This window comes from Salvelinus sp. IW2-2015, linkage group LG35, assembly GCF_002910315.2.
Source record: "Salvelinus sp. IW2-2015 linkage group LG35, ASM291031v2, whole genome shotgun sequence".
Classification (NCBI taxonomy): Eukaryota; Metazoa; Chordata; class Actinopteri; order Salmoniformes; family Salmonidae; genus Salvelinus; species Salvelinus sp. IW2-2015.
Window position 1 is genome coordinate 9,715,866 of NC_036874.1, and position 22,565 is coordinate 9,738,430.

Below are 22,565 nucleotides of genomic sequence, written 5' to 3' on the forward strand. Positions count from 1 at the left end.
CAAATCATTTCTGGGTAACAATTAAGTATTTTACTGTGATTGTTTTTCATTTGTAATGGACAAAAACAAACAACTTCTCAGAAAATCGCAATTTCTCAAGCAGTAATATTGCTAGGACTGTTTGGGTGTGGTCTGAGTGGGGAGATGAAAATGGAAAACTAGTTGTTATTGGCAGAGAGGTTTGAAACTCTTATTTGTATATTGACTAATTTACAGCCTGGTGATGTCACCAGGCAGGCCAAAAGTCTATCCCACCAAAACAGGCTGAAATGTCAGGTGGTCTTTTCAAACAGCTCTTACACTAAAAGGGCATTATCATTTTCACAGTATTATTCCATGCTCATAGTGTGGATATACAGTGTTTGTGTGTATACACGGACAATTCACGTTTTTGAATGCACTGAGCCTTTAAGTCTGCCTCTGGTCTGTAAAAGTGTGTCACTGGGTTAAAGTGACTTTCAAGCGCCCACGCAAGTGGGAGTGGCTGACAACTGGGTCACATGGTTAACACACTATTTAGAACATTGAGTACTGAAGAGTCATCGTACAGAAGAGTCATCCAACAAGGGAGTTCGTCCGGCGTTTCTCATCTTGTTACAGATCTTTAAATATATAAAAACTATTCGGGTTGTATTAGATGCCATTGAAAAGTCGCGGGAACATTTTGGCTGAAAGAAGAGCAGAATTTGTTTTGTTCAGGATACTGACAGTGGAGTGCAGATAATTATATTAATGCCACAAATATTTACTACAGTAATGTAGTTGAGACTAAAATAAGAAACAGTGTTGAGCTTTAGATGATCGACGCTTTGAATTTGAGTTTAACGGCTGTGCTACTAAGGATAATAGCACTTTGCGATCCTTACAGAAAACATCCAGTTGACATTGTGAAACAGGCGAGTTATTGACAAGACATTTAGTTAGTATAGGTTGCTTTCTCTAAAGATTCTCAGAATCGAGGTGCCTGCAGACATGGGCTCAATCAAGCCTGGTAAGACCGGCTTTATTATCCGTGCTATTACAATGTTACAATGTATCTTGTCATGTAATTGAAAGTGTCCACCTCTCGCTACATTGACCAGTTACTTTGTTGCAAATGTGTTACTTTGTTACAAATCTAGTGTTACTGTTGCTGTCAAGAATTAATGTGTCGTTCTAAGCATCTGTTCTAGGAAAAAGCTTGTAAAATCTGGCTAATATCTGTCCACATTTTATTTAGTTGTGTGATTTTTATAAGTTATATATGGACCACAATTAGAAACCTAATAGATTATTTAGCTTTTCTGGTCTGCTTATTGTCAAGCCATGTATATTGGTTAGGAATGCCACTGTGCTACGGGGTTTTTTGTTTTGACACTACAATGTTCTGCTTTGCTTCACCTCACATGGACCAAGCTGCCTAGCCATGTGCCAATGCTTCTCGACTCTCACTGCTCATTGGCCGAGAAGAGGCTGTGACGCAATCATTGCATAATTCTGCGCTGAGTCCAAGCTCGAGGGCTGTATGCAGGTCCACGTGAAACTGAAGGAAACAATTTTGGTGACCTAGATTTGCTCTCTTAGACATGACAGCTCCACATGTGGGTGGGTTTTGGAAGCGAATAGTCATAGCTGGTTAGGTAATCATGGCCAGGTCTTCGAGACCATTAACTACATTTAGTATAATATATTAATTTATGTTGATTTTGTGTCTGAGCCTCCTGTACACCAAACAACAGGTGAAGTATTTTCCTAGCTGGGCTTATTTAGCCCATATTTAAGCATTTGGCTTAATAATGTCAACATTTTTATGTAATAATGTGGTTTAACACCAAATGACTACAAGAATAACTTTACTTTTGACAGAAACTAAAATACAATATATTATTCTGCCATTTCAAGCAAAAGAGCAGTAACTGCTCATAAATGGAAACTTTGAAAAATGACTTCAGCGTTTTTGAATTGTCGAGCCAAATTAATTGTAGTCAGATCATTGGAGATGTTAACTGTTGTCTTTTTCCCGTTTATTTTGTATTCATATCAATCACATTTATTTATAAAGCCCTTCTTACATCAGCTGATGTCACAAAGTGAAACTCAGCCTAAAACCCCAAACAGCAAGCAACGCAGGTGTAGAAGCACGGTGGCTTGGAAAAACTCCCTAGAAAGGCCGGAACCTAGGAAGAAACCTAGAGAGGATCCAGGCTATGAGGGGTGGCCAGTCCTCTTCTGGCTGTGCCGGGTGGAGATTATAACAGAACATGGCCAAGATGTTCAAATGTTCATAGATGACCAGCAGGGTCAAATAATAATAATCACAGTGGTTATAGAGGGTGCAACAAGTCAGCACCTCAGGAGTAAATGTCAGTTGGCTTTTCATAGCCAATCATTCAGAGTATCTCTACCACTCTTGCTGTCTCTAGAGAGTTGAAAACAGCAGGTCTGGGACAAGGTAGCACGTCCGGTGAACAGGTCAATGTTCCATAGCCGCAGGCAGAACAGTTGAAACTGGAGCAGCAGCACAACCAGGTAGACTGGGGACAGCAAGGAGTCATCTGGCCAGGTAGCCCTGAGGCATGGTCCTAGGGCTCAGGTCCTCCAAGAGAAAGAAAGAAAGAGAGAGAGAATTAGAGAGAGCATACTTAAATTCTCACAGGACACCAGATAAGACAGGAGAAATACTCCAGATATACAGACTGACCCTAGCCCCCCGACACAAACTATTGCAGCATAAATACTGGAGGCTGAGACAGGAGGGGTCGGGAGACACTGTGGCCCCGTCCGACGATACCCCCGGACAAGGCCAAACAGGCAGGAAATAACCCCACCCACTTTGCCAAAGCACAGCCCCCACACCACTAGAGGGATATCTTCAACCACCAACTTACCATCCTGAGACAAGGCCGAGTATAGCCCACGAAGATCTCCCTCACGGCACGAACCCAAGGGGGGGCACCAACCTGGACAGGAAGATCATGTCAGTGACTCAACCCACTCAAGTGACGCACCGCTCCTAGTGACAGCATGGAAGAGGACCAGTAAGCCAGTGACTCAGCCCCTGTAATAGGGTTAGAGGCAGAGAATCCCAGTGGAGAGTGGGAACCGGCCAGGCAGAGACAGCAAGGGTGGTTCGTTGCTCCAGTGCCTTTCCGTTCACCTTCACACTCCTGGGCCAAACTACACTCAATCATAGGACCTACTGAAGAGATGAGTCTTCAATAAAGACTTAAAGGTCGAGACCGAGTCTGCGTCTCTCACATGGATAGGCAGACCATTCCATAAAAATGGAGCTCTATAGGAGAAAGCCCTGCCTCTGTTTGCTTAGACATTCTAAGGACAGTAAGGAGGCCTGCATCTTGTGACCGTAGCGTACATGTAGGTATGTACGGCAGGACCAAATCGGAAAGATAGGTACGAGCAAGCCCATGTAATGCGTTGTAGGTTAGCAGTAAAACCTTGAAATCAGCCCTGTCTTGACTGGAATTACGATTTATTTTTTCGTTTTCAATTTAAAGTTTTATTAAGTTTTCTTGTTTTTCAATCAACCAACAAAACACATTCCACATTCACATATGTGACAGACTTTAAAAATAATATATAAAAATAAATAAGAATAATAAAAATAAAATAAAAATAGTAATATATATATATATATATACACATACACACAAATAATAATTATTACAACATTTAAAAAGTTCTTATTAGCTATTTTCAGCCTTAGCTGAGACAATGAGCAAATAATTAGTTTTTTGATTTTACAGCACCTTACACAACATGCATCTGTTCATCTCCCTAATCACCCCATTCACTCTGTCCAACTTGAAATATAGTTGAGTAGTGGAGACCAGAGTCTATCAAACTTGGGCTGTCTCTTGCGGAGGTCATAAGTGAGCTTTTCAAGAGGGAGAAAAGTCAACAATCTGGTCAATCCACATTTTAAATGTAGGAGAGGTATTAGAGGCCCACAATAGAATAATACATTTCTTAGCAAAGTATGTAATGGTCATAAGCAAAGTCCTGCTGGGCATTAAGAAGATAGATACACGGGGTCATATCAAACTGTACATCTAGTATTTTCTGTGCAGCAGTATGTATAGATTGCTAAAATCTGGCAATCTCTCTACAGCTCCAAAATACATGCATATAGTTTCCACTTTCAGAGGTACATATTTTACAGTTAGGAGAAATGTCTGTTTTCATTCTATGGAGTCTCAAGGGAATGTAATACAATTTGTACAAAAATTTGTAATTAGATTCTTTCATTTTTACATTAGTAAAGGAGCAGTATACCCTGTCGCAAACCTTCGCCCATAACTCATCACTGATAGTCAGACCAAGGTCTTTTTCACAGATTATTTTCAAAGGAGTAAAGGAGGAGCCTCCTTTCTCAGAAAGGAGTCTATAGATATAAGATATTTTGCCTTTAATGGATTGTGCTGTGACAAGAAGGGTTTCAACTTCATTCAACTGAGTTCTAAACCTCCTCTTGGAAGTAAATGAGGAAATGACATGTCTAATTTGAAGATATTTTAAAAAATGGGATCTTGGCACATTGAATTCACTGCAGAGCTCTTGAAAGGATTTCAGTGTAATGGTTTTCTGATGAAATAGGTCTGAAAAGGTCCTGATTCCTAGAGTATGCCAAAGATTAAAGTTGGCATCCCTCAGGGTTTTTGGCAAGTCTGGGTTGCCTACTATAGGCGAGTGAGAACATATTTGGGAGGAAATGCCCAGATATTTCCTAATGATTTCTTTTTAACACAAACTTGTGTTCATACATTTATTTGTATGTGGCTGTCAGTGTCATATAGTTTGATACTTGTTTCAACAAACAACAATAAATCATGCCATGTTAAACCACAGTAACTGCAGCCCAAAGCTTAGTGATTCAGGGTCAAAAGCAATAACTGAGGTGAGCTATTGCATTTACTGCTTTTTTCCTTGGTTTCACTAACTTTTTCCAGCTACTGCAAACATGACATCCCATTTTATCTGAAACACATTTTGTCCACATGATAAATCGTGTATTTAATGTATAAAAAATGTCAACACATTTTTGACCAAGAGTGCAGTTACTGCTCTTTTGTTTTGTAGATGGCAGTATTATTCAATATAATATAGTACAGAAGAACTGAGACACCCAACCCCAACCTAGATGGAAAAGAAATGTTAAAGTGAACAAATGATTACAGAAACACATTCGTTTTCACATTACACTGTAAAATGTCACGTTTTGAAGGTACACCATTAAGTCATTTAGGTCAAATGGAAGATATTTGCGATTTTGATTAGGTTTCGGGGTATCATGTAACACACCTTATCACCCTGTGCCCAAAAGTCTTTAAATCAAGTATTTTTGTGATTATTAGTGTTTTTGTTCAAACATTTTCTTCCATAGTGGTGACATGTATGACCCTGACTTGGACTGCAGGCTTTGCTGTACTATTTGGTATAACTGTACACACCCATAGAGCCAACTTGTTATGTAACAGTGGTGTTATTCAATTGCCAGGAATGAGGTAGTAAAAACAGGTCAAACACCAGGATGAATGAACGAAGGGGGGAAACGGTCTGGCATAAGTCCTGCTCTGTAGTGGGTGTGGCAAGGGCAAACAGGCAGATGCTTTATCAGATTTTATGGCTTATATTATGTTTATATATGGTTTATCATTTACCTTTGACCTAGTCGGTCCATTTCCATCACTATTATAACCTTACTCTGACTTACAATGGGGTAAAAACTTAGAATAATATTTTGTGTCCCTCTTAGTTGTAACAAAATATTACGACATCAAGATTATGACGTCAATATTATGTTTTTGATATGACGTATATTTGACTTATATTCCACTAACCTTTTGTCTTTTTTCCCCTTCTCCCCTCAGGTGGTGTAATAGCCTACATCTCTTCTGGCTCCGCCTCCAGTCCGGAGTCCTGTTTGAGTGACAGCTGCAGCAGCGGCTACCTGTGCTCCTCTTCGCCTCATCCCTCACTGCCAAGCCGGGCAGTAGGAATCATGGTGGACATCGCCCGCCCTACCACAGCCAAGCACCCACGTAGCCACGGCACAGACAAGACTGGGCGATCCACCTCCACCAAGAGCAGCATCACCAGTGAGTGCATTTCAGCCCTGGAAATACATTCAGTATGGCAAGGATACTAGATTTATTCAGAATGGATAGGAAATGCATTGTATGAGTTGCCACACTAATCCAGGTAATAGGTGCATTTCGTATTCTCAAGTCTACATGAGTCATCATCAATGACAGGTGGAATAGTACATTTGTTAGAGAGGTGTGAATTAGTAGTAACATTGCTGTGTGTTTCTCCTTACAGAGATCAACGGCATGGTGTTGTTGTGTAAGGTGTGCGGCGACGTGGCCTCGGGGTTCCACTATGGCGTCCACGCCTGCGAGGGCTGTAAGGTAAGACTAGTCCTGACTGCTTCTCACGGAATGCCACACTGCCAGTCCAAGGTTTCATTCATGTTATTCAACGGCTCTGTGTCGTAAGTGTTTTGACAGTCTCATTCGTGTTTAAACTAGGTAATGACCGCGCACAAACAATGTTTTCTGTGATTGTTCTCAGGGTTTCTTCAGGAGGAGCATCCAGCATAGCATCCGGTATAAGAAGTGCCTGAAGATGGAGAACTGCACCGTCATAAGGATCAACAGGAACCGCTGTCAGCAGTGCCGCTTCAAGAAGTGTCTGGCTGTGGGCATGTCTAGAGATTGTGAGTCTCCACTTTTAAATGTACATAGAAAATTATAACGGAATTTTTCCCACAGGGAAATACAGTGGTTAATGGTGTGAGGGGTTTCCTTTTACAAGTTGGATGGATTGACTGACTGTAGGGATATCTAAGCCCTTATTAGTGATATATGTACGAATGTGTGTTATATTTGATTTCCTTCTCCAGCTGTGAGGTTTGGCCGCATCCCAAAGAGAGAGAAGCAGCGCATGCTGCTGGAGATGCAGAACGCCATGAACAACATGGTGATGAACAACAACAGCCAGCTCCACAGTATGCTCCACGGCATCCAGAGTCCACCCTGTCCCACGGAAGGGCTCCCCAATGACGGCAGCTCCGCTTCATCCGCCTCTTCTTCCTCATCTATCTCGTCTTCATCAGGCTCCAACCCTTCCTCACCCTGTTCCGCTCAAGACTCCATGGAGACCAGCTCTAGCTCCGCCTCTTCCTGTTCATCGGATAGCGGCGATGACGAGGTTCCTCATTCCAGGGTGTGTCACCAGGGCACATTCACGTACCGCCGTGAGCAGCAACAGTCCATCAAAGAGGAACCGGAGGAGTCACCTTCGCCGGTCGCCAGGGAAACTGTAAAAGACAGGAGAGACAGCCGCATTGAGGAACTGCAGGAGAGCTGGAAACGCTGCAACAAAGACGCCAGGGGTTACCAACCTAGTTGCAACAGCCATCAACACGTCACCAACGGTCCCTACCGGGAAGAGAGAGTTGTTTACCAGCAGCAGCCTGCGCAGCTAAACGGCGCCCCCAGTGGTAGAATGCCAGAGGACTCCTACAGCCTCCATCACAGGAGCCACAACACAATGCACAACGTACAGACCGTCTCCAGTGGTTACAGTGGACCATCATACAGCTTACAGGACCACAAGACAAACATGGTGAGTGTCCTTTTATCAGTTAATTATTCTTCGTTGAAACATTGAGGAGATTGAAGGTCTCTTTATAAAATGTTACAGTAGAAATGCATTGTATACTGCACACCTGAAATTACCCCATAACCATGCCTAAAGCACACATGGAAAAGACCTAAAAAGGCCTATCCTCTAAATCCCCTCCATTTTGTTTCTTCTGCATTATTACTCCAGTATTCTGTTTTCCATAACTGAGGGCCCTGTTCTCGACTCTTGTCACCCCAGGTCACTCCTAGTCTCTATGTGGACCCCAGCCAGCGCAGCCAGGAGATCTGGGAGGAGTTCTCCCTGAGTTTCATCCCGGCCGTGCGCGAGGTGGTGGGGTTTGCCAAGAGGATCCCGGGCTTCCGAGACCTCTCCGAGTACGACCAAGTCAGCCTGCTCAAAAACGGAACGTTTGAGGTAAGAATCCCTGGACTCTCTGATACCAAAAATAGATCTTTCCCAACTCTGGCTGTCGTGTTCCAACTGAACATTGCACTCTCTTTAACTCTGAGTGTTGAATTGGCTAAATATATTACAGTCTGTAGATATGTTATGACAGAGTATCAGTGTATTTTAACTCAAAATTGAATTCTCTCTAACCCAGTTAGGTGTGTTGCCCAGTGCTAGTCACCATAAACCCCTGTTCTAACACACCCTCTCTCCCACCTCTCTCTCTCCAGGTGCTTATGGTGCGCTTCGCTTCTCTGTTCGACGTGGCCGAGCGCACCGTGACCTTCCTGACGGGGAAGTGTTACAGCTTGGAGCTGCTGCGCTCGCTGCGGGCCGGGCAGCTGCTCACCTCCATGTGTGACTTCAGCGAGAAGCTGGCCGCTCTGCAGCTGGACAAGGATGAGATGAGCCTCTTCATTGCCGTCGTCCTCGTCTCCGCCGGTAAATAACACTGTCCCTGTAAACAGTGTCCTTGTAAAACACAGTGTCCTTTTATACACACTGTAATTGTAAACACACTGTCCTCATATCACTGTACTCTGTACTCTGGCTGACTGGTTGGCTGGCTGGCTGTCCTCTGGCTGACTGGTTGGCTGGCTGTCCTCTGGTTGTCTGGCTGGCTGTCCTCTGGCTGACTGGCTGGCTGTCATCTGGCTGACTGGTTGGCTGGCTGTCCTCTCGCTGACTGGTTGGCTGGCAGGCTGGCTGACTGTATTATGGTCCTGTGTTTAAAATGACACCCTATTCCCTATATAGTGCACTACTTTGGTCAAAAGTGCCATTTAAAACGCAGTCCTGTACATACCATTCAGCCACTGGTGTTAACACACAATACTTATGTGTACGATGAAACGTAAAGCCTTCTTTGATACAGACTGTTCTTATGCTCTGTTCTGTGATCAGATCGTTCGGGGATCCAGGACTTGAAGTCAGTGGAGGCGCTGCAGGACACACTGATCCGAGCGCTGCGGAGTCTGATTATGAAGAACCACGCCAACGAGACTACCACCTTCACCAAGCTGCTGCTGAAGCTGCCCGAGCTGCGCTCCCTCAACAACGTACACTCTGAAGAACTGCTGGCCTTCAAAGTGCACTCGTAATGGGGCACTCACAATAGGGCTCATCTGACTCCTAATACCCTCCTTCCACACTTTAAAACCAGGACTGACTTCCTCTGCCACTCCTATACCAGGACCAAGGGGAGACCTTGGTTTGCAGACAACCAACTCAGTGTATTTCTCCAGAATGTATTGAGAAGTTCTTCTTTTGGACTATGTTGATAGGGACAAAGGTCAAAGAAGAGAAGATACTGTACTCTAGTCATAGGAGAAGGCTTGGGAACTGAGCTATTGCACAGACACTGTGTGAGAGGCTTGTTGTTTTACCAAGTTAGAGGCACCTTTCCTTTCTATTTTTAAATTTAACAGATGAAGAAATACTATACCGGCTTTTTGAAATGATGAAGTGCAGAACTACTTGGTTTTGTTTGTTAAAGCCATTTAATTCCAATGTGTATTGCTCACGAGCAATGTGAATGTGATGATTATGCTATCTATTGGATGTGTCAAACGACGCGCAATATCAATTGGTCACTGTTTTCGACCCAATATGTTTGATTAAAGCCCTCAAGACTCAATGTAAGCATCTATATCAAAAAAGAATGCTTGATTAATCAGATAATTGCTGCAATTGCATGGCTATCCTTAAGTGAACAACTTGACGTTGTCGCTCCCAACCCTCCGAGGAAGGCGTCATTTCTTTATTTTTGAATTGTTCAACTGCATTATCATCTTTACTGTCCTTTGTGTACATTGGGTATTTCATTTGTCTGAATATTTTGAATATTTTATTTTTGCCTGTCTTTGTCTCAGCTGCTTCTACCACGCCTCCTTCTGGGGAGTTGTTGATAGTACACTATTTCAGCAACACAACTTTGCACATTGTGTTGTGGACTGTCAACCTCCAAAATCTCACATGCCACCACAGACCCACATCATGTGCGCATGATGTGAACACGATGATACTGAAGTGTTCCTGAACTGATTCCCCACCTTCCTCACAGTGAGGAGTTACTGGGTGGTTTTGACTTTACCTCCTGGGATTTCAGCACAGCACTGACTTTAAAACTGATATTGTTTCCCATCTGTTGTTTTTTTGGGAATGTCTGTATTTGTCTCCTTTTACTGACAAGATTGCAGTTTGTAAATAAATAGTTATGCTATATCTATCATATATATATAAGTAGTATAAATAAATACAAGTGAAATTATTTACGGTCTTGAGTTTTTTGTGTGCAATATGTTTGAACTCATTTGGTGATCTAATATGAGCGTCTATGAGGGGTAAAGCATTAAGAACTGTAGGTTTGTGGTTAGTTACATTGCGATATCATTTGTAGGGGGTACTGTATTGTACAGTGATTTTCCATATTACAAACCAGGTCCAATTAATTGGCTTAAAGCACAGGCGTCAAACTCATTCCAAGGAGGGCCGAGTGTCTGCTATTGATTGATGAATTAAGGTCACTAATTAGTAAGGAACTCCACACATCTGTTCGTCTAGGGCTGAATTGAAAGGAAGAACCAAAAACCTGCAGACACTAGGCCCTCCATAGAATGAGTTTAACAACCCTCGCTTAAAGTGACCCCCCAACTCTGTAACCAAAATGTGGACCTGAAATGCAATGACTAAGGTTCCTCCACAAGGGCGCGCTGTCGACATTGTTATGTCGTACCACTATTTCCATGGTGTAAACTGATTTCAGTACAGCTGGAAATGTCCAGATGTGTATTTCAGCAGAGGAGCTGCCCAGAGACCGACAGAAGTGGAGTCTTTGTAGCTGGTTTATACGCTAGCCAGGTTAACGGATGCGTGAGTGTAAGTAGAAAAGTACACTCAATTCAATACAGTTCTGACTTATGAATAAGTTATGGCTTGTATCTTAATGGATGTAAGACCTTGCATTAAAATGCCCCGAAGAAGCAATAATGAGCATAAATAATTTTTTGATATTTAATATTTGTATCGTTTTATGGACAGTGATAGTTAGAATGTAGAAGGGAGACAGGAAGAGCTGAGATGGGATTCATACCCAAGTCGCCAGGGATATATGTGTTTCGGAGTCTGAAAGGCCAACCATTACGCCAGACTCCGGCACAATGATCATCAATTCCTTCCTAGAATAACACATTTCATGTCAGTGTGCTCAGAGAATGATGTTTTACACATAGTATCAACAGGGATTGTGCCCCCAACACACACACACCGTCAGTCAGGCTGCCATTGTAAGTATGAATGTGTACTTAATTGACTTGCCTTATCAAATAAAGATTAAACAAACACTGTCTGATCAAACAAAAGGCAAGTGCTGATTTTTAGTGTAAAGGTTTGAGCGTAAAGGTCTACCAAATTCTAGAGCGCTATTGGTTGACTTTGGTTTTTCATTTGTTTGGTGTCCTGAATAGTTGTCCAGCACCAGCTAGCTAGATCATGGACATACAGGCTTTCCTAGAGTTTCCCCTCACCACTGTTGAATTAAAGGGATACTTAAAGAAAAAAAATACCGGCATTAGCATTATTGGGCTAAAACAATGTATGTTACAACCTCAAAGTATCTTGAAACATTGTAGTTGTATGGTCAAGTGCCACAAAGAAGAACACAGGCAAATTACAGTTGACCTAGAACGGAGCAGCACGACTGGCCCTAAAATGTACACGGAGAGCTAAATGTCTTTGTGGGAGGTGTTGAAAGCACATGTTCAAACAGCTAACACACAGCTCAGACACCCATACATACCCCACAAGACATGCCACCAGGGGTCTCTTCACAGCCCCCCAAGTCCAAAAAAGACTCTGGGAAACACACAGTACTACATAGAGCCATGACTATATGGAACTCTCTTCCACATAAAGTAACTCAAGTGAGCAGTAAAAACAGATCAAACAACACCTCACGGCACAAGGCGGACTGTGAAGAGAGAGACACACACACACACACACAAACGCACTCACACTCTAACATGCATTCTACTGTGGTATTGTGGATTTTATATTGTAAATGTGTAATAATAGTGTAATAATGTATTGTATGATGTATTGTTTTATATATGGCGGTTGTTGTGTTTTGTTGAGCTGTAACTGTTTTAACCCTGTTGGGATCCCAGGAAGAGTAGCTGCTGCCTTGGCGGCAGCTAATGGAGAACCTACTAAATACTAAATGAACAAAGTTCTTCATAGAACCTTTAAAAAAAAGGTTATACGTAGCACAAAAAAGGGATCTGCTATGGTTACGAGCCAAATAACCCTTATTTGGCACTATATAGACTGCTGGTTTTCAAAGAACTCTTCTAAGAACGCTTTCCCATAATGCACCCCACCCATCCTCAGTCCTCACCTCACCTGACCGGTACCCAACCAAAAACAGATTTAATGCGTCGCTCAGTTATGTATAGAGCCATGTCATCATGGAATGCTCTGCAACCAGAAGTTACTGCAAAAAGCAATACATCTGATAAAAAAAAACATATTGTATCACAGAACCTCTCCTCTTATTAAAGATCTAATTTAAATTAATTGTATATAAGAATATAAATATGTATATATGAATAGTGTGTAAATAGTATTTTGCTGCAGGAGGGACTGGTGCACTTCACAAAATAGATGGCATCATGAGGGAGGAAAATGATGTGGATATATTGAAGCAACATCTCAAGACATCAGTCAGGAAGTTAAAGATTGGTCGCAAATGGGTCTTCCAAATGGACAATGACCCCAAGCATACTTCCAAAGTTGTGGCAAAATGGCTTAAGGACAACAAAGTCAAGGTATTGGAGTGGCCATCACAAAGCCCTGACCTAAATCATATAGAAATGTTGTGGGCAGAACTGAAAAAGCGTGTGCGAGCAAGGAGGCCTACAAACCTGACTCAGTTACACCAGCTCTGTCAGAAGGAATGGGCCATAATTCACCCAACTTATTGTGGGAAGCTTGTGGAAGGCTACCCGAAACATTTGACCCAAGTTAAACAATTTAAAAGCAATGCTACCAAATACTAATTGAGTGTATGTAAACTTCTGACCCACAGGGAATGTGATGAAAGAAATAAAAGCTGAAATAAATCATTCTCTCTCCTATTATTCTGACATTTCACATTCTTAAAATAAAGTGGTGATCCTAACTGACCTAAAACAGGGAATTTTTACTAGGATTAAATGTCAGGAATTGTGAAAAACTGAGTTTAAATGTATTTGGCTAAGGTGTATGTAAACTTCCAACTTCAACTGTATATAGAACCCTTTTTATGGTTATTTATAGAACCTTTATGGAGAATGGTTCTTCATAGAACCAATCTCAAATTCAAAGGTTCTTTGTAGAACCATATAGGTTTTTTTATTCTGGTTTAATAGCCATATTATATTGTAAAACTTCTGTAGGTTTTAATATTGTGTTAATTAACAAGTTGAATCAGGTGTGCTAGCTCTGGAAAGGCTGCGGATCCCCGAGGAGAGAATTGAGAACTACTGACTTAGTCAACTGTTCTCAAATGACACAAGGCCATACAATAATCTTTCAGGAGACACCGTCACTGGACGTAATCATAAATAACATGTACTAGCATAAAACAACAGATTAGATCAACTGGAATGACACTCACTCACGGTTGCACAAAAAGAGCTGTGAACAAACCACGCCCCAAAATATTTTAATGAGACGCTTCTACATTTTAATTACCACTAAAAGAGGAAATAACCCTTTTTTGAAAAGAAAATAACCATTGAAGGGCTCAAAGGGTTATTTGAGTCAGTATGGTTCCACACAGAACCATCACCGCTTTCCAAAAAACCCTTGAAGAACCCTAATTTTTGGGGTGTGTACCTGTTTGATTATGCCCAGGTATGCAACACAGGAGGTTGTTGGTACCTTAATTGTGGAGGACGGGCTCAAAGTAATAGCATGGAACGGAGTTTATGGATTGGTATCGAACTCATCAAACACATGGTTTCCATGTGTTTGATACCATTCCATTCACTCCATTCCAGTCATTATAATGAACCGTCCTCCCTCTTGTGGTTTGTAGCTTTTCTACAGGAAAACATACATCATAAACAAGTCCTCCCTTTTCAGGGTTCATCCCAGAGCATGCCTTCCCTATTACTATTACTATGTGAACTTGCCCATGACCTGGGTCTAAGGACAGAGCTACTGCAGAGAGAAGTATATTGACCTGGCCACCTTAGACAACATGGACGATATGACTATATTGAATAACATTACAGCTGATTATACTGACTTGGCCTGGATAGGAGTGTATGATACCATTACCAACTGGACATGGTCATTGGCTAATAGCACTGGTGAGAAAGATACAAGGTTTCTAAACACAAGGTTTCTAAACTGGTGGACCGGTCAACCGAATAATAAGCATAGCGATCAGCACTGTGTAACGATAGAGAGGAAAATGGGTATAGTCGAGACTGGAATGATGTGCCCTCTAGTGATCGAAAATCCTTTGTCTGCTATGATGGTCAGAGCCATACACAAACGGCTCCTTCAAATCAACAGCAACTTCGGAATGGTTTCCACTATGGAAATTATACATTGTATTGGGATGAGACGGGATTGTGGTTGGGATTGAATGTCCTACTGTGTCATTTAAGGAATTTCATTTTATTGTTCGTTTTACAGTAAGAGTATAATGTTTATCTCACTGTATACATAAAACAAGCAAAATGTGTGCAGAGGTTTGGTAACAAAATCTAAATACTAAAATTGATGTGTGCAGTGGTTTCTCAAGTGTAATCTGCAGATTGTTGTTAACTTGTGTTGCATTTAATAATTTGTGTAAGTAATTATGTAGTTTGTACAGCTGCTTTGAAGATGCTCAGTATTTTGAGTAATTTTTTAATATATTTTTTAAATGTTTCTGGTTCATTACAATGTTGGACAATGATAATATAGCTTAGCCATTTTCAATGAAACAATTGTGTCAGACACACTTTGGAAACATCCTTTGAATACTCTGCTCTGTGTCACATGACCCATGGTATAATCCATGCAACTCATCTATCTACTGGTGTAGGATCTTCATTTGATCAGTTTTTTTCTTTCCTGCACCACAGGAAATGCAGATGGGCTTCGTAATTTACATAAATTCACTGAAAACCTGCACTAACACATGGTTATATTAACAGCATTGCACTTTTTAGGTGGCTAATAGCCTAACCACCCATCAACCAACATTATGGACTAAACGTTCAAATCCTGTTGCTGCAGAATTATTTTGCCGTGGCAATACCAGTCAAATGTAGATCCTACAACTGAATGAATTGTCTTTTACAAATATGGGGCAAGTGCAGATGAATGTCAGCTTCCAGTCTTAATTCCACATAGATTAGTTACAACATGGTACCAAAACAGAGACAGTATGAATGTCCTCAATCCCCATTGGCCATAGATGCCCCATTTTGAATAACCATGGCAACCATACATCAATCAAGAAGATGGTTTTCCTTTGTTCGCTTCTTAATAGGCCTGACACTATCCCTTTAGAAAATCAAACACCCATTTAAAAAGAGTTTGATTGAATGTCGGCAGTTTTAAAGCCACTTTGTCCCTATCATCCTGTTGCTGGTTGTGTAACAGCCTGTATAAAAGATATATAACTCCAATAAATAACTCTTTAAAGATGTGATGAGCTGAGTGAGGGCTAACAACAGGCTGTAAACAGCTAAAAAGCAAAGCTAATAGTAAAGAAAATGTTGCCTTCACTCATAGTATCTCTTTTCCAATTCTTCCCTTTTTAAGGGTGGGAAGAAGAGTGAGTATCTGTCATTCCTTCCAGAACTAAGCTATAAGGATATGCCCTAGGCTTTGGAATGGGATGGGTGCTGTGGGACCCATCATTCAAACAATGTAAAAAATATATACAGTCTATCATTGAGTTAACTAAAAGCCCCATACAAACATGTTTTATTGAGTAAGGCAGCTCCAAAATGCAGGTGTTTCAGCCTAGCTCAGTGCTTTCTGTGGTGGTGGAGTGAGCCAGCAGAAAATAAACTCAGCAAAAAAAGAAACGTCCTCTCACTGTCAACTGCGTTTATTTAACTTAACATGTGTAAATATTTGTATGAATATAACAAGATTCAACAGACATGTGACTATCAGAAATTGAATAAAGTGTCCCTGAACAAAGGGGGGATCAAAATCAAAGTAACAGTCAGTATCTGGTGTGGCCACCAGCTGCATTAAGTACTGCAGTGCATCTCCTCCTCATGGACTGCACCAGATTTGCCAGTTCTTGCTGTGAGATGTTACCCCACTCTTCCACCAAGGCACCTGCAAGTTCCCGGACATTTATGGGGGGAATGGCCCTAGTCCTCACCCTCTAATCCAACAGGTCCCAGACGTGCTCAGTGGGATTGAGATCCGGGCTCTTCACTGGCCATGGCAGAACACTGACATTCCTGTCTTGCATGAAATCACGCACAGGATGAGCAGTATGGCTGGTGGCATTGTCATGCTGGAGGGTCATGTCAAGATGAGCCTGCTGGAAGGGTACCAAATGAGGGAGGAGGATGTCTTCCCTGTAACGCACAGAGTTGAGATTGCCTGCAATGACAACAAGTTCAGTCCGATGATGCTGTGACACACCGCCCCAGACCATGACAGACCCTCCACTTCCAAATCGATCCCGCTCCAGAGTACAGGCCTCGGTGTAACGCTCATTCAGACCATCACCCCTGGTGAGACAAAACCGCGACTCGTCAGTGAAGAGCACTTTTTGCCAGTCCTGTCTGGTGAGGACCTGCCTTACAACAGACCTACAAGTCTTCAGTCCAGCCTCTCTCAGCCTATTGCGGACAGTCTGAGCATTGATGGAGGGATTGTGCATTCCTGGTGTAACTCGGGCAGTTGTTGTTGCCATCCTGTACCTGCCCCGCAGGTGTGATGTTCGGATGTACCGATCCTGTGCAGGTGTTGTTACACGTGATCTGCCACTGCGAGGACGATCAGCTGTCCGTCCTGTCTCGCTGTCTTAGGCGTCTCACAGTACGGACATTGCAATTTATTGCCCTGGCCACATCTGCAGTCCTCATGCCTCATTGCAGCATGCATAAGGCACGTACACGCAGATGAGCAGGGACCCTGGGCATCTTCCTTTTGGTGTTTTTCAGAGTCAGTAGAAAGGCCTCTTTAGTGTCCTAAGTTTTCATAACTGTGACCTTAATTGCCTACCGTCTGTAAGCTGTTAGTGTCTTAACGACCGTTCCACAGGTGCATGTTCATTAATTGTTTATGGTTCATTGAACAAGCATGGAAAACAGTGTTTAAACCCTTTACAATGAAGATCTGTGAAGTTATTTAGATTTTTACAAATTATCTTTGAAAGACGGGGTCCTGAAAAAGGGACGTTTCTTTTTTTGCTGGGTTTTGGAGCATTGCGCCGTGATTGGCTCAGTTTTCTGTCACTCATGGGAATACTACGTCATCGTGACCGAAGGTGGCTCCTCTCCCTGTTCGGGCGGTGCTCGGCGGTCGTCGTCGCCGGCCTACTAGCTGCCACCGATCCATTTTTCTTTTTCGTTTGTGTCTGTCTGTTTTGTTTACAACTGTGTCCTATTAGTTAATTTCGGTGGGTTTATTAATCTCTGCTGCCTGCTATGCTTTGTGCGGGATTATTTGCTGTTTGCTCTGTTAGGGGTGCGTGTTTGCGCCACAGGGTTTTTTTTCTCGCGGTCGTTGTACCGTTTGGACTGTAATTAGGAGTAGAGGTTTCTCTTCCGTGTGTTACCTATTTTTCCCTGTGTGTGGCGACTTCATTGGGTGTGTTTCCCCACCTGTTGTTGTTGTGTTAGGACTTTCAAATAAACATTGTGCTACTGGGACTTCCTTGCTCTCCTGCTCCTGATTCCTGCACCTACCTCTTCTTAGGAGGCACATAACACATCCAAAATGTCAGCCCTTTGGGTCCTGCCATAGAGTTATATTACAAGTGCCCTTCCAAGAAGGCTCAAGGTCATTGGCCACAGATAAAATGACTTCAAATCACGTTATATGTACAGTAGCTTTGATTGGACTGTTCATGTCAACATCTTACTTTCAAAGTCTTAGCTAGCAGTCATCATCATGAATTAAGTCGACAATCTACAGGCAAATCCTTTTTAATCCTTGTCATATGAAGAGAAATGATGAAGAGAAATTATAGATAAAACGTATCGGTGCTCATCGGCCATTGGACATAAACATTACACAACAAGTTGGAAATCGCAAATTCAACAATGAGTGGTTTGGAAGGAATCGTGACAGTGGCTAACCGCAAGCATTGCAACTGGGAAGTCGGGAATAAACGAGCTCAGACTGGTAAAATACATTTTGAACGGTCATCCAACTCGGAATTGGACCGCCCCACCACCTTCCTGTTCAAGTGAGCACAGCACAACAAGGTGAGTCCATGTCTTATATGCTGTTGCATAAATTATGTAATATGCCAGGAAGATATGTATACTGTACATAAGAAAGTAATACTAAGTGTATGTTGTGTAGTAAACTGTTAGTAGCCCATGTGCCTCACCCTAATAACTTGGTCTATTTTCACCTCTTAATTTCGCCTAACGTTACTGTTCTGACTCAGTGGTGCACATGTAGCCTATAACCTGTTTTTGAGAAATGTCATCATCTAACATTGTAACAGCTTTCATTGTTTGCTTATATGCCCCCTTTATTTATCCTACGGTTCTGACTTGGTGTACAGGGAAAATACTTTAAGAGCAGCCCATGTTCTGCATTCTGTCGCTGTACATTTCAAAAGTGCTGAACACACAGTTATAGTCTTAGCTTGCTCATTAATGTCTTAATCAAAATTAAGGAATGCCTCTTATCCCATCATCGTTCCCTTATGCCTTAGGTTGTACATCTCGATTGTCAGTAGAAACGACATTTGTTTAAGCAAGTCAGCCATATCAGCTATGTTTTTGAAAAAGGCAGTAAACGAGGCTGAATGTATTGTTTTACTGCCAGACAAGGCTCCGCTGATAGCCAGGTGTAGCAGTGGTAAAGATTCACTCCATTGTGCTGGAAAGAAAGCTCTGCTGTTGGGACAGCTATATGTAGCCCCTAACAGTTTGTGGGCACCGCTTGTCGCCGTTATAGTGCAATTAATGTATTGTTTAGTGTCGTGTTGTGTAGTGGCTTTTGAGTTTGCCCCACCAAGATTTACATGCTAAAATCGTCACTGGATGGGTGTAATGTAGTCTGATGTTGAACAGCAATAACATGCCAATATTTAGTCAATTATACTAGTTCATTGATGATGTAGTTCATGTGGGTAATGAGTTTGTGTAATTGGAACAGATGTATTGGATATTGTGGGAAGAGAAAGAGGACAGTCACAGTGCCATATAGTCATACAACAATAATAACTGATTCATCACAAATAAATGTACTGTGGTATCAATGTTTCACTGGGATATGAGTAGCACTGGGGGAGGGTGCATTGTGACAATCTAACTATGCTGTTAAGGTATGGAAAGCTGCTTCCCATATTAGGGTATCGTTATCCAATCAGTGCGGATTTGCTAGTAATCTGCACTACTGCACTCCTTTGAGATGAAATTTCACAGCTATTTCACATGCGTGGGAAGACAGTCCTTATCTTGGTAGAAAGAAATGAAATTTGTTTTTTTACGCTCATCCATTGGTAGATAACATGCCACAGAAACATATGGCATTTTAATATATAAGTGACGAATAGACGAACAGACAGGCAGACCGACAGGTAGACTGAATGACCAACAGACAGACAGAGCTCAGGTCCTGTACCATGTCCGTGGTTCGGTGGCGCTGAAACATTTTTACAGAGAAAGAGAGTGAACGGGGATGTATGATGGAAATGGACAGATTGAAGGCAAGGGAGTACATACCAGCAGCATACCACCCTGCATCCCACTGTTGGTCTCTGAAGCTAAGCAGGGTCGGTCCTGAGTCTGTCCCTGGATGGGAGATCAGATGCTGCTAGAAGTGGTGTTGGAGGTCCAGTAGGGGGCACTCTTTCTTCAGGTCTAAGGCGACAATACAAATAATAGATGTTTTAATTGTCACATACAATGCCATAGGGCAGGTGCCGTCTTTCGGATGGGACATTAAAACGGGTGTCCTGAATCTGTTGTCACTGAAGATCCCATAGCACTTACTGTAAGAGTAGGGGTGTTAACCCTGGTGTCCTGGCTAAATTCCCAATCTGGTTCTCATACCAACTTGGCCACCTAACCACCCCCAACTTCCAATTGGCTCATTCATCCCCTCTCCTCCCACTGTAAACTCTTCCCCAGGTGCTTTTATTTTTTTCAATTATATTTTATTTAACTAGGCAAGTCAGTTATTAAGAACAAATTCTTACTTACAATGATGGCCTACCCCAGCCAAACCTGGACAACGCTGGGCCAATTGTGCGCCGCCCTATGGGACTCCCAATCACGGCCGGATGTGATACAGCCTGGATTCAAACCATGCACTGTAGTGACGCCTTTTGCACTGAGATGCAATGCCTTAGACCGCTGCGCCACTCGGGAGCCCAGTTGTTGCTCTAAAAGATATGTTCTCAGTCAATTTACCTGGTAAAAGTAAGGGAAACTTGAAACTTCGAGAGAGAGAGAGAGAGAGAGAGAGAGAGAGAGAGAGAGAGAGAGAGATACTGATACTGTAAAGGGAGAGGGAGTGAGGCTGCCTGGGCTGGGTGGTGGGGGCCAGCAGGAATGCTCTGCATGCCTGTCCTCTGAATGACCCCTCCTCCCTGGAGTGTGGGAGATACTGGGTAATTAGCCTCCTTTAACATTGGAGCTATGGTCCCGTGAATGGGGTTAGCAGTGGCATTGAGGAAACTATTAAGTGTATTTACAGTGTAAAACACCCACATTCTAATATTTTTATATTTGTTCTCTCAGTCAACCCCCATCCGGTTTATATTCATTCCCAGTTGATATTTCTGAGTTAATCCCCCACTCCTCCTATTTTCTTTGGTTTCATTTCCAGTTGATGTACGCTGCAGTTGGTGCTGTTATGTTGAAATTTAGCAGATTTTTTTCCCTTTTTCCCCCCATCTTGATGGCCTAGTTTATCTCTCCTGCACTAGATTTAATTATGGTGCTCTCTCTCAGTGAATTTGTCTTCCTTATGTCAGGAATGAGAAATGGAAGAAGACATGGATTAAGAAAAACGGAAGCTAAAGAGTATCGATTTTCCAGAGACATGGTAGTTTAGATAACAAAATGCTAATACTGTGACATCCTCCATATTCATTTAATTTTAGACTAATGTAATTTTATTGAATTCCGAGCGTCCCTTTAAAAGCGACAGTTGAAGTGGCCTTTTCTGACAGTTACAGGTTCTGAATTTGCTTTAACCACCTTTTTGCTTACAAAACCACACATTCTCAGGGAAAATATATTCTTAAAAACAACTATGCAAATCAGCTTTAAAGTCACACACTGTGAGATGCATAATAATGTAATGGTGTGCCAAAGGTGTGCAGTCTTTTTGGTTAGGAAAGGCAGTTATACTACTCTCATTTAACTATTTAACGTGTCATATCTGTCCTTTGAAATCAAATGGTAACAATTCTTCAGTTGAAATTAATGTAAATCTTACAGACTGGGACTTTAAGGTTCCTTATCTGAGAATGCCTTGTTATTTTAGGTTTTTCTTAAAGCAGAAGAATTCTACATATTTCAAATTAGAATCAACATACCTATACAGACCTTTCCTTTCTAATTACAGTATCGCTATCTTTAGCTCAGAGCTCTATCATTTTCTTATCGTATATTTTCTGCTGATATGAGAGCTTAGAAAATAGCCTTTGAAGTCTTTGTTATAACACTGTTCAATCTTTGAACTGCTTATCTATCTCACCCACCCAAGATTTACACTTACAGAAACATTTAGTTCCATTTTTAGTTATAGATGACACAATTGGCTTTACTGTGGAAAAAGAGTAGGGCCTAGGTCATTAATATTAGGCCTACTTTCCAGATATGAAAGGCAGCCTAACTTCCACTTATTCACAGGCTGAGATGTAGATGATTGCAGATGGTTGCTAGATAGCTTACATTTTGAAAAGTATGTGTTTACAAGTATCTGTTTTATTTCATTCGTTTCTGTTCTGTTCTATTTCATTATATTCTATCGTATCAGACTTCTAAAATACATGTCATTTCTATTGTCAGTAAAAAGTGTGAAATCAATGAAAAAATTCAGAATTCTACAACTTGCTCGCACACTGTATTTCTACCACCATTTGAACATTCTACCCAACATTCTACCCAAGCGTGCACAAAATATTGACGTCCATCACGTCTGGTGAGGGAATCCTTGTACTTGGTGATGTCAGACAGTGTTTGGGTCATTTGAAGGTTAGCGGCCGCCAAATAGGTTCATGGAAAGTTCACCAGCATATATTAGGTAATTCAATCGGTCCCTGT

General features: G+C 41.9%; 1 protein-coding gene across 1 annotated transcript; it reads left to right on the top strand.

The window, feature by feature from the left end:
• The first annotated feature begins 524 nt into the window (after positions 1-524).
• On the top strand, positions 525-9,747 carry nr1d2a (nuclear receptor subfamily 1, group D, member 2a). The gene is made up of 8 exons (XM_023980124.2): positions 525-991; positions 5,868-6,095; positions 6,319-6,407; positions 6,571-6,715; positions 6,902-7,626; positions 7,885-8,061; positions 8,325-8,535; positions 8,998-9,747. The coding sequence occupies exons 1-8, from the start codon at positions 973-975 to the stop codon at positions 9,192-9,194; spliced, it is 1,791 nt and encodes a 596-aa protein (XP_023835892.1). The 5' UTR covers positions 525-972; the 3' UTR covers positions 9,195-9,747.
• The last annotated feature ends 12,818 nt before the right edge of the window (positions 9,748-22,565 follow it).

What these genes read in the sequence shown, in the direction of transcription:
- nr1d2a (XM_023980124.2), top strand. An exon ending in AGGACCACAAGACAAACATG is followed by an intron (nt 7,627 to 7,884) that starts GTGAGTGTCCTT and finishes TTGTCACCCCAG; the next exon opens with GTCACTCCTAGTCTCTATGT. An exon ending in TCAAAAACGGAACGTTTGAG is followed by an intron (nt 8,062 to 8,324) that starts GTAAGAATCCCT and finishes CTCTCTCTCCAG; the next exon opens with GTGCTTATGGTGCGCTTCGC.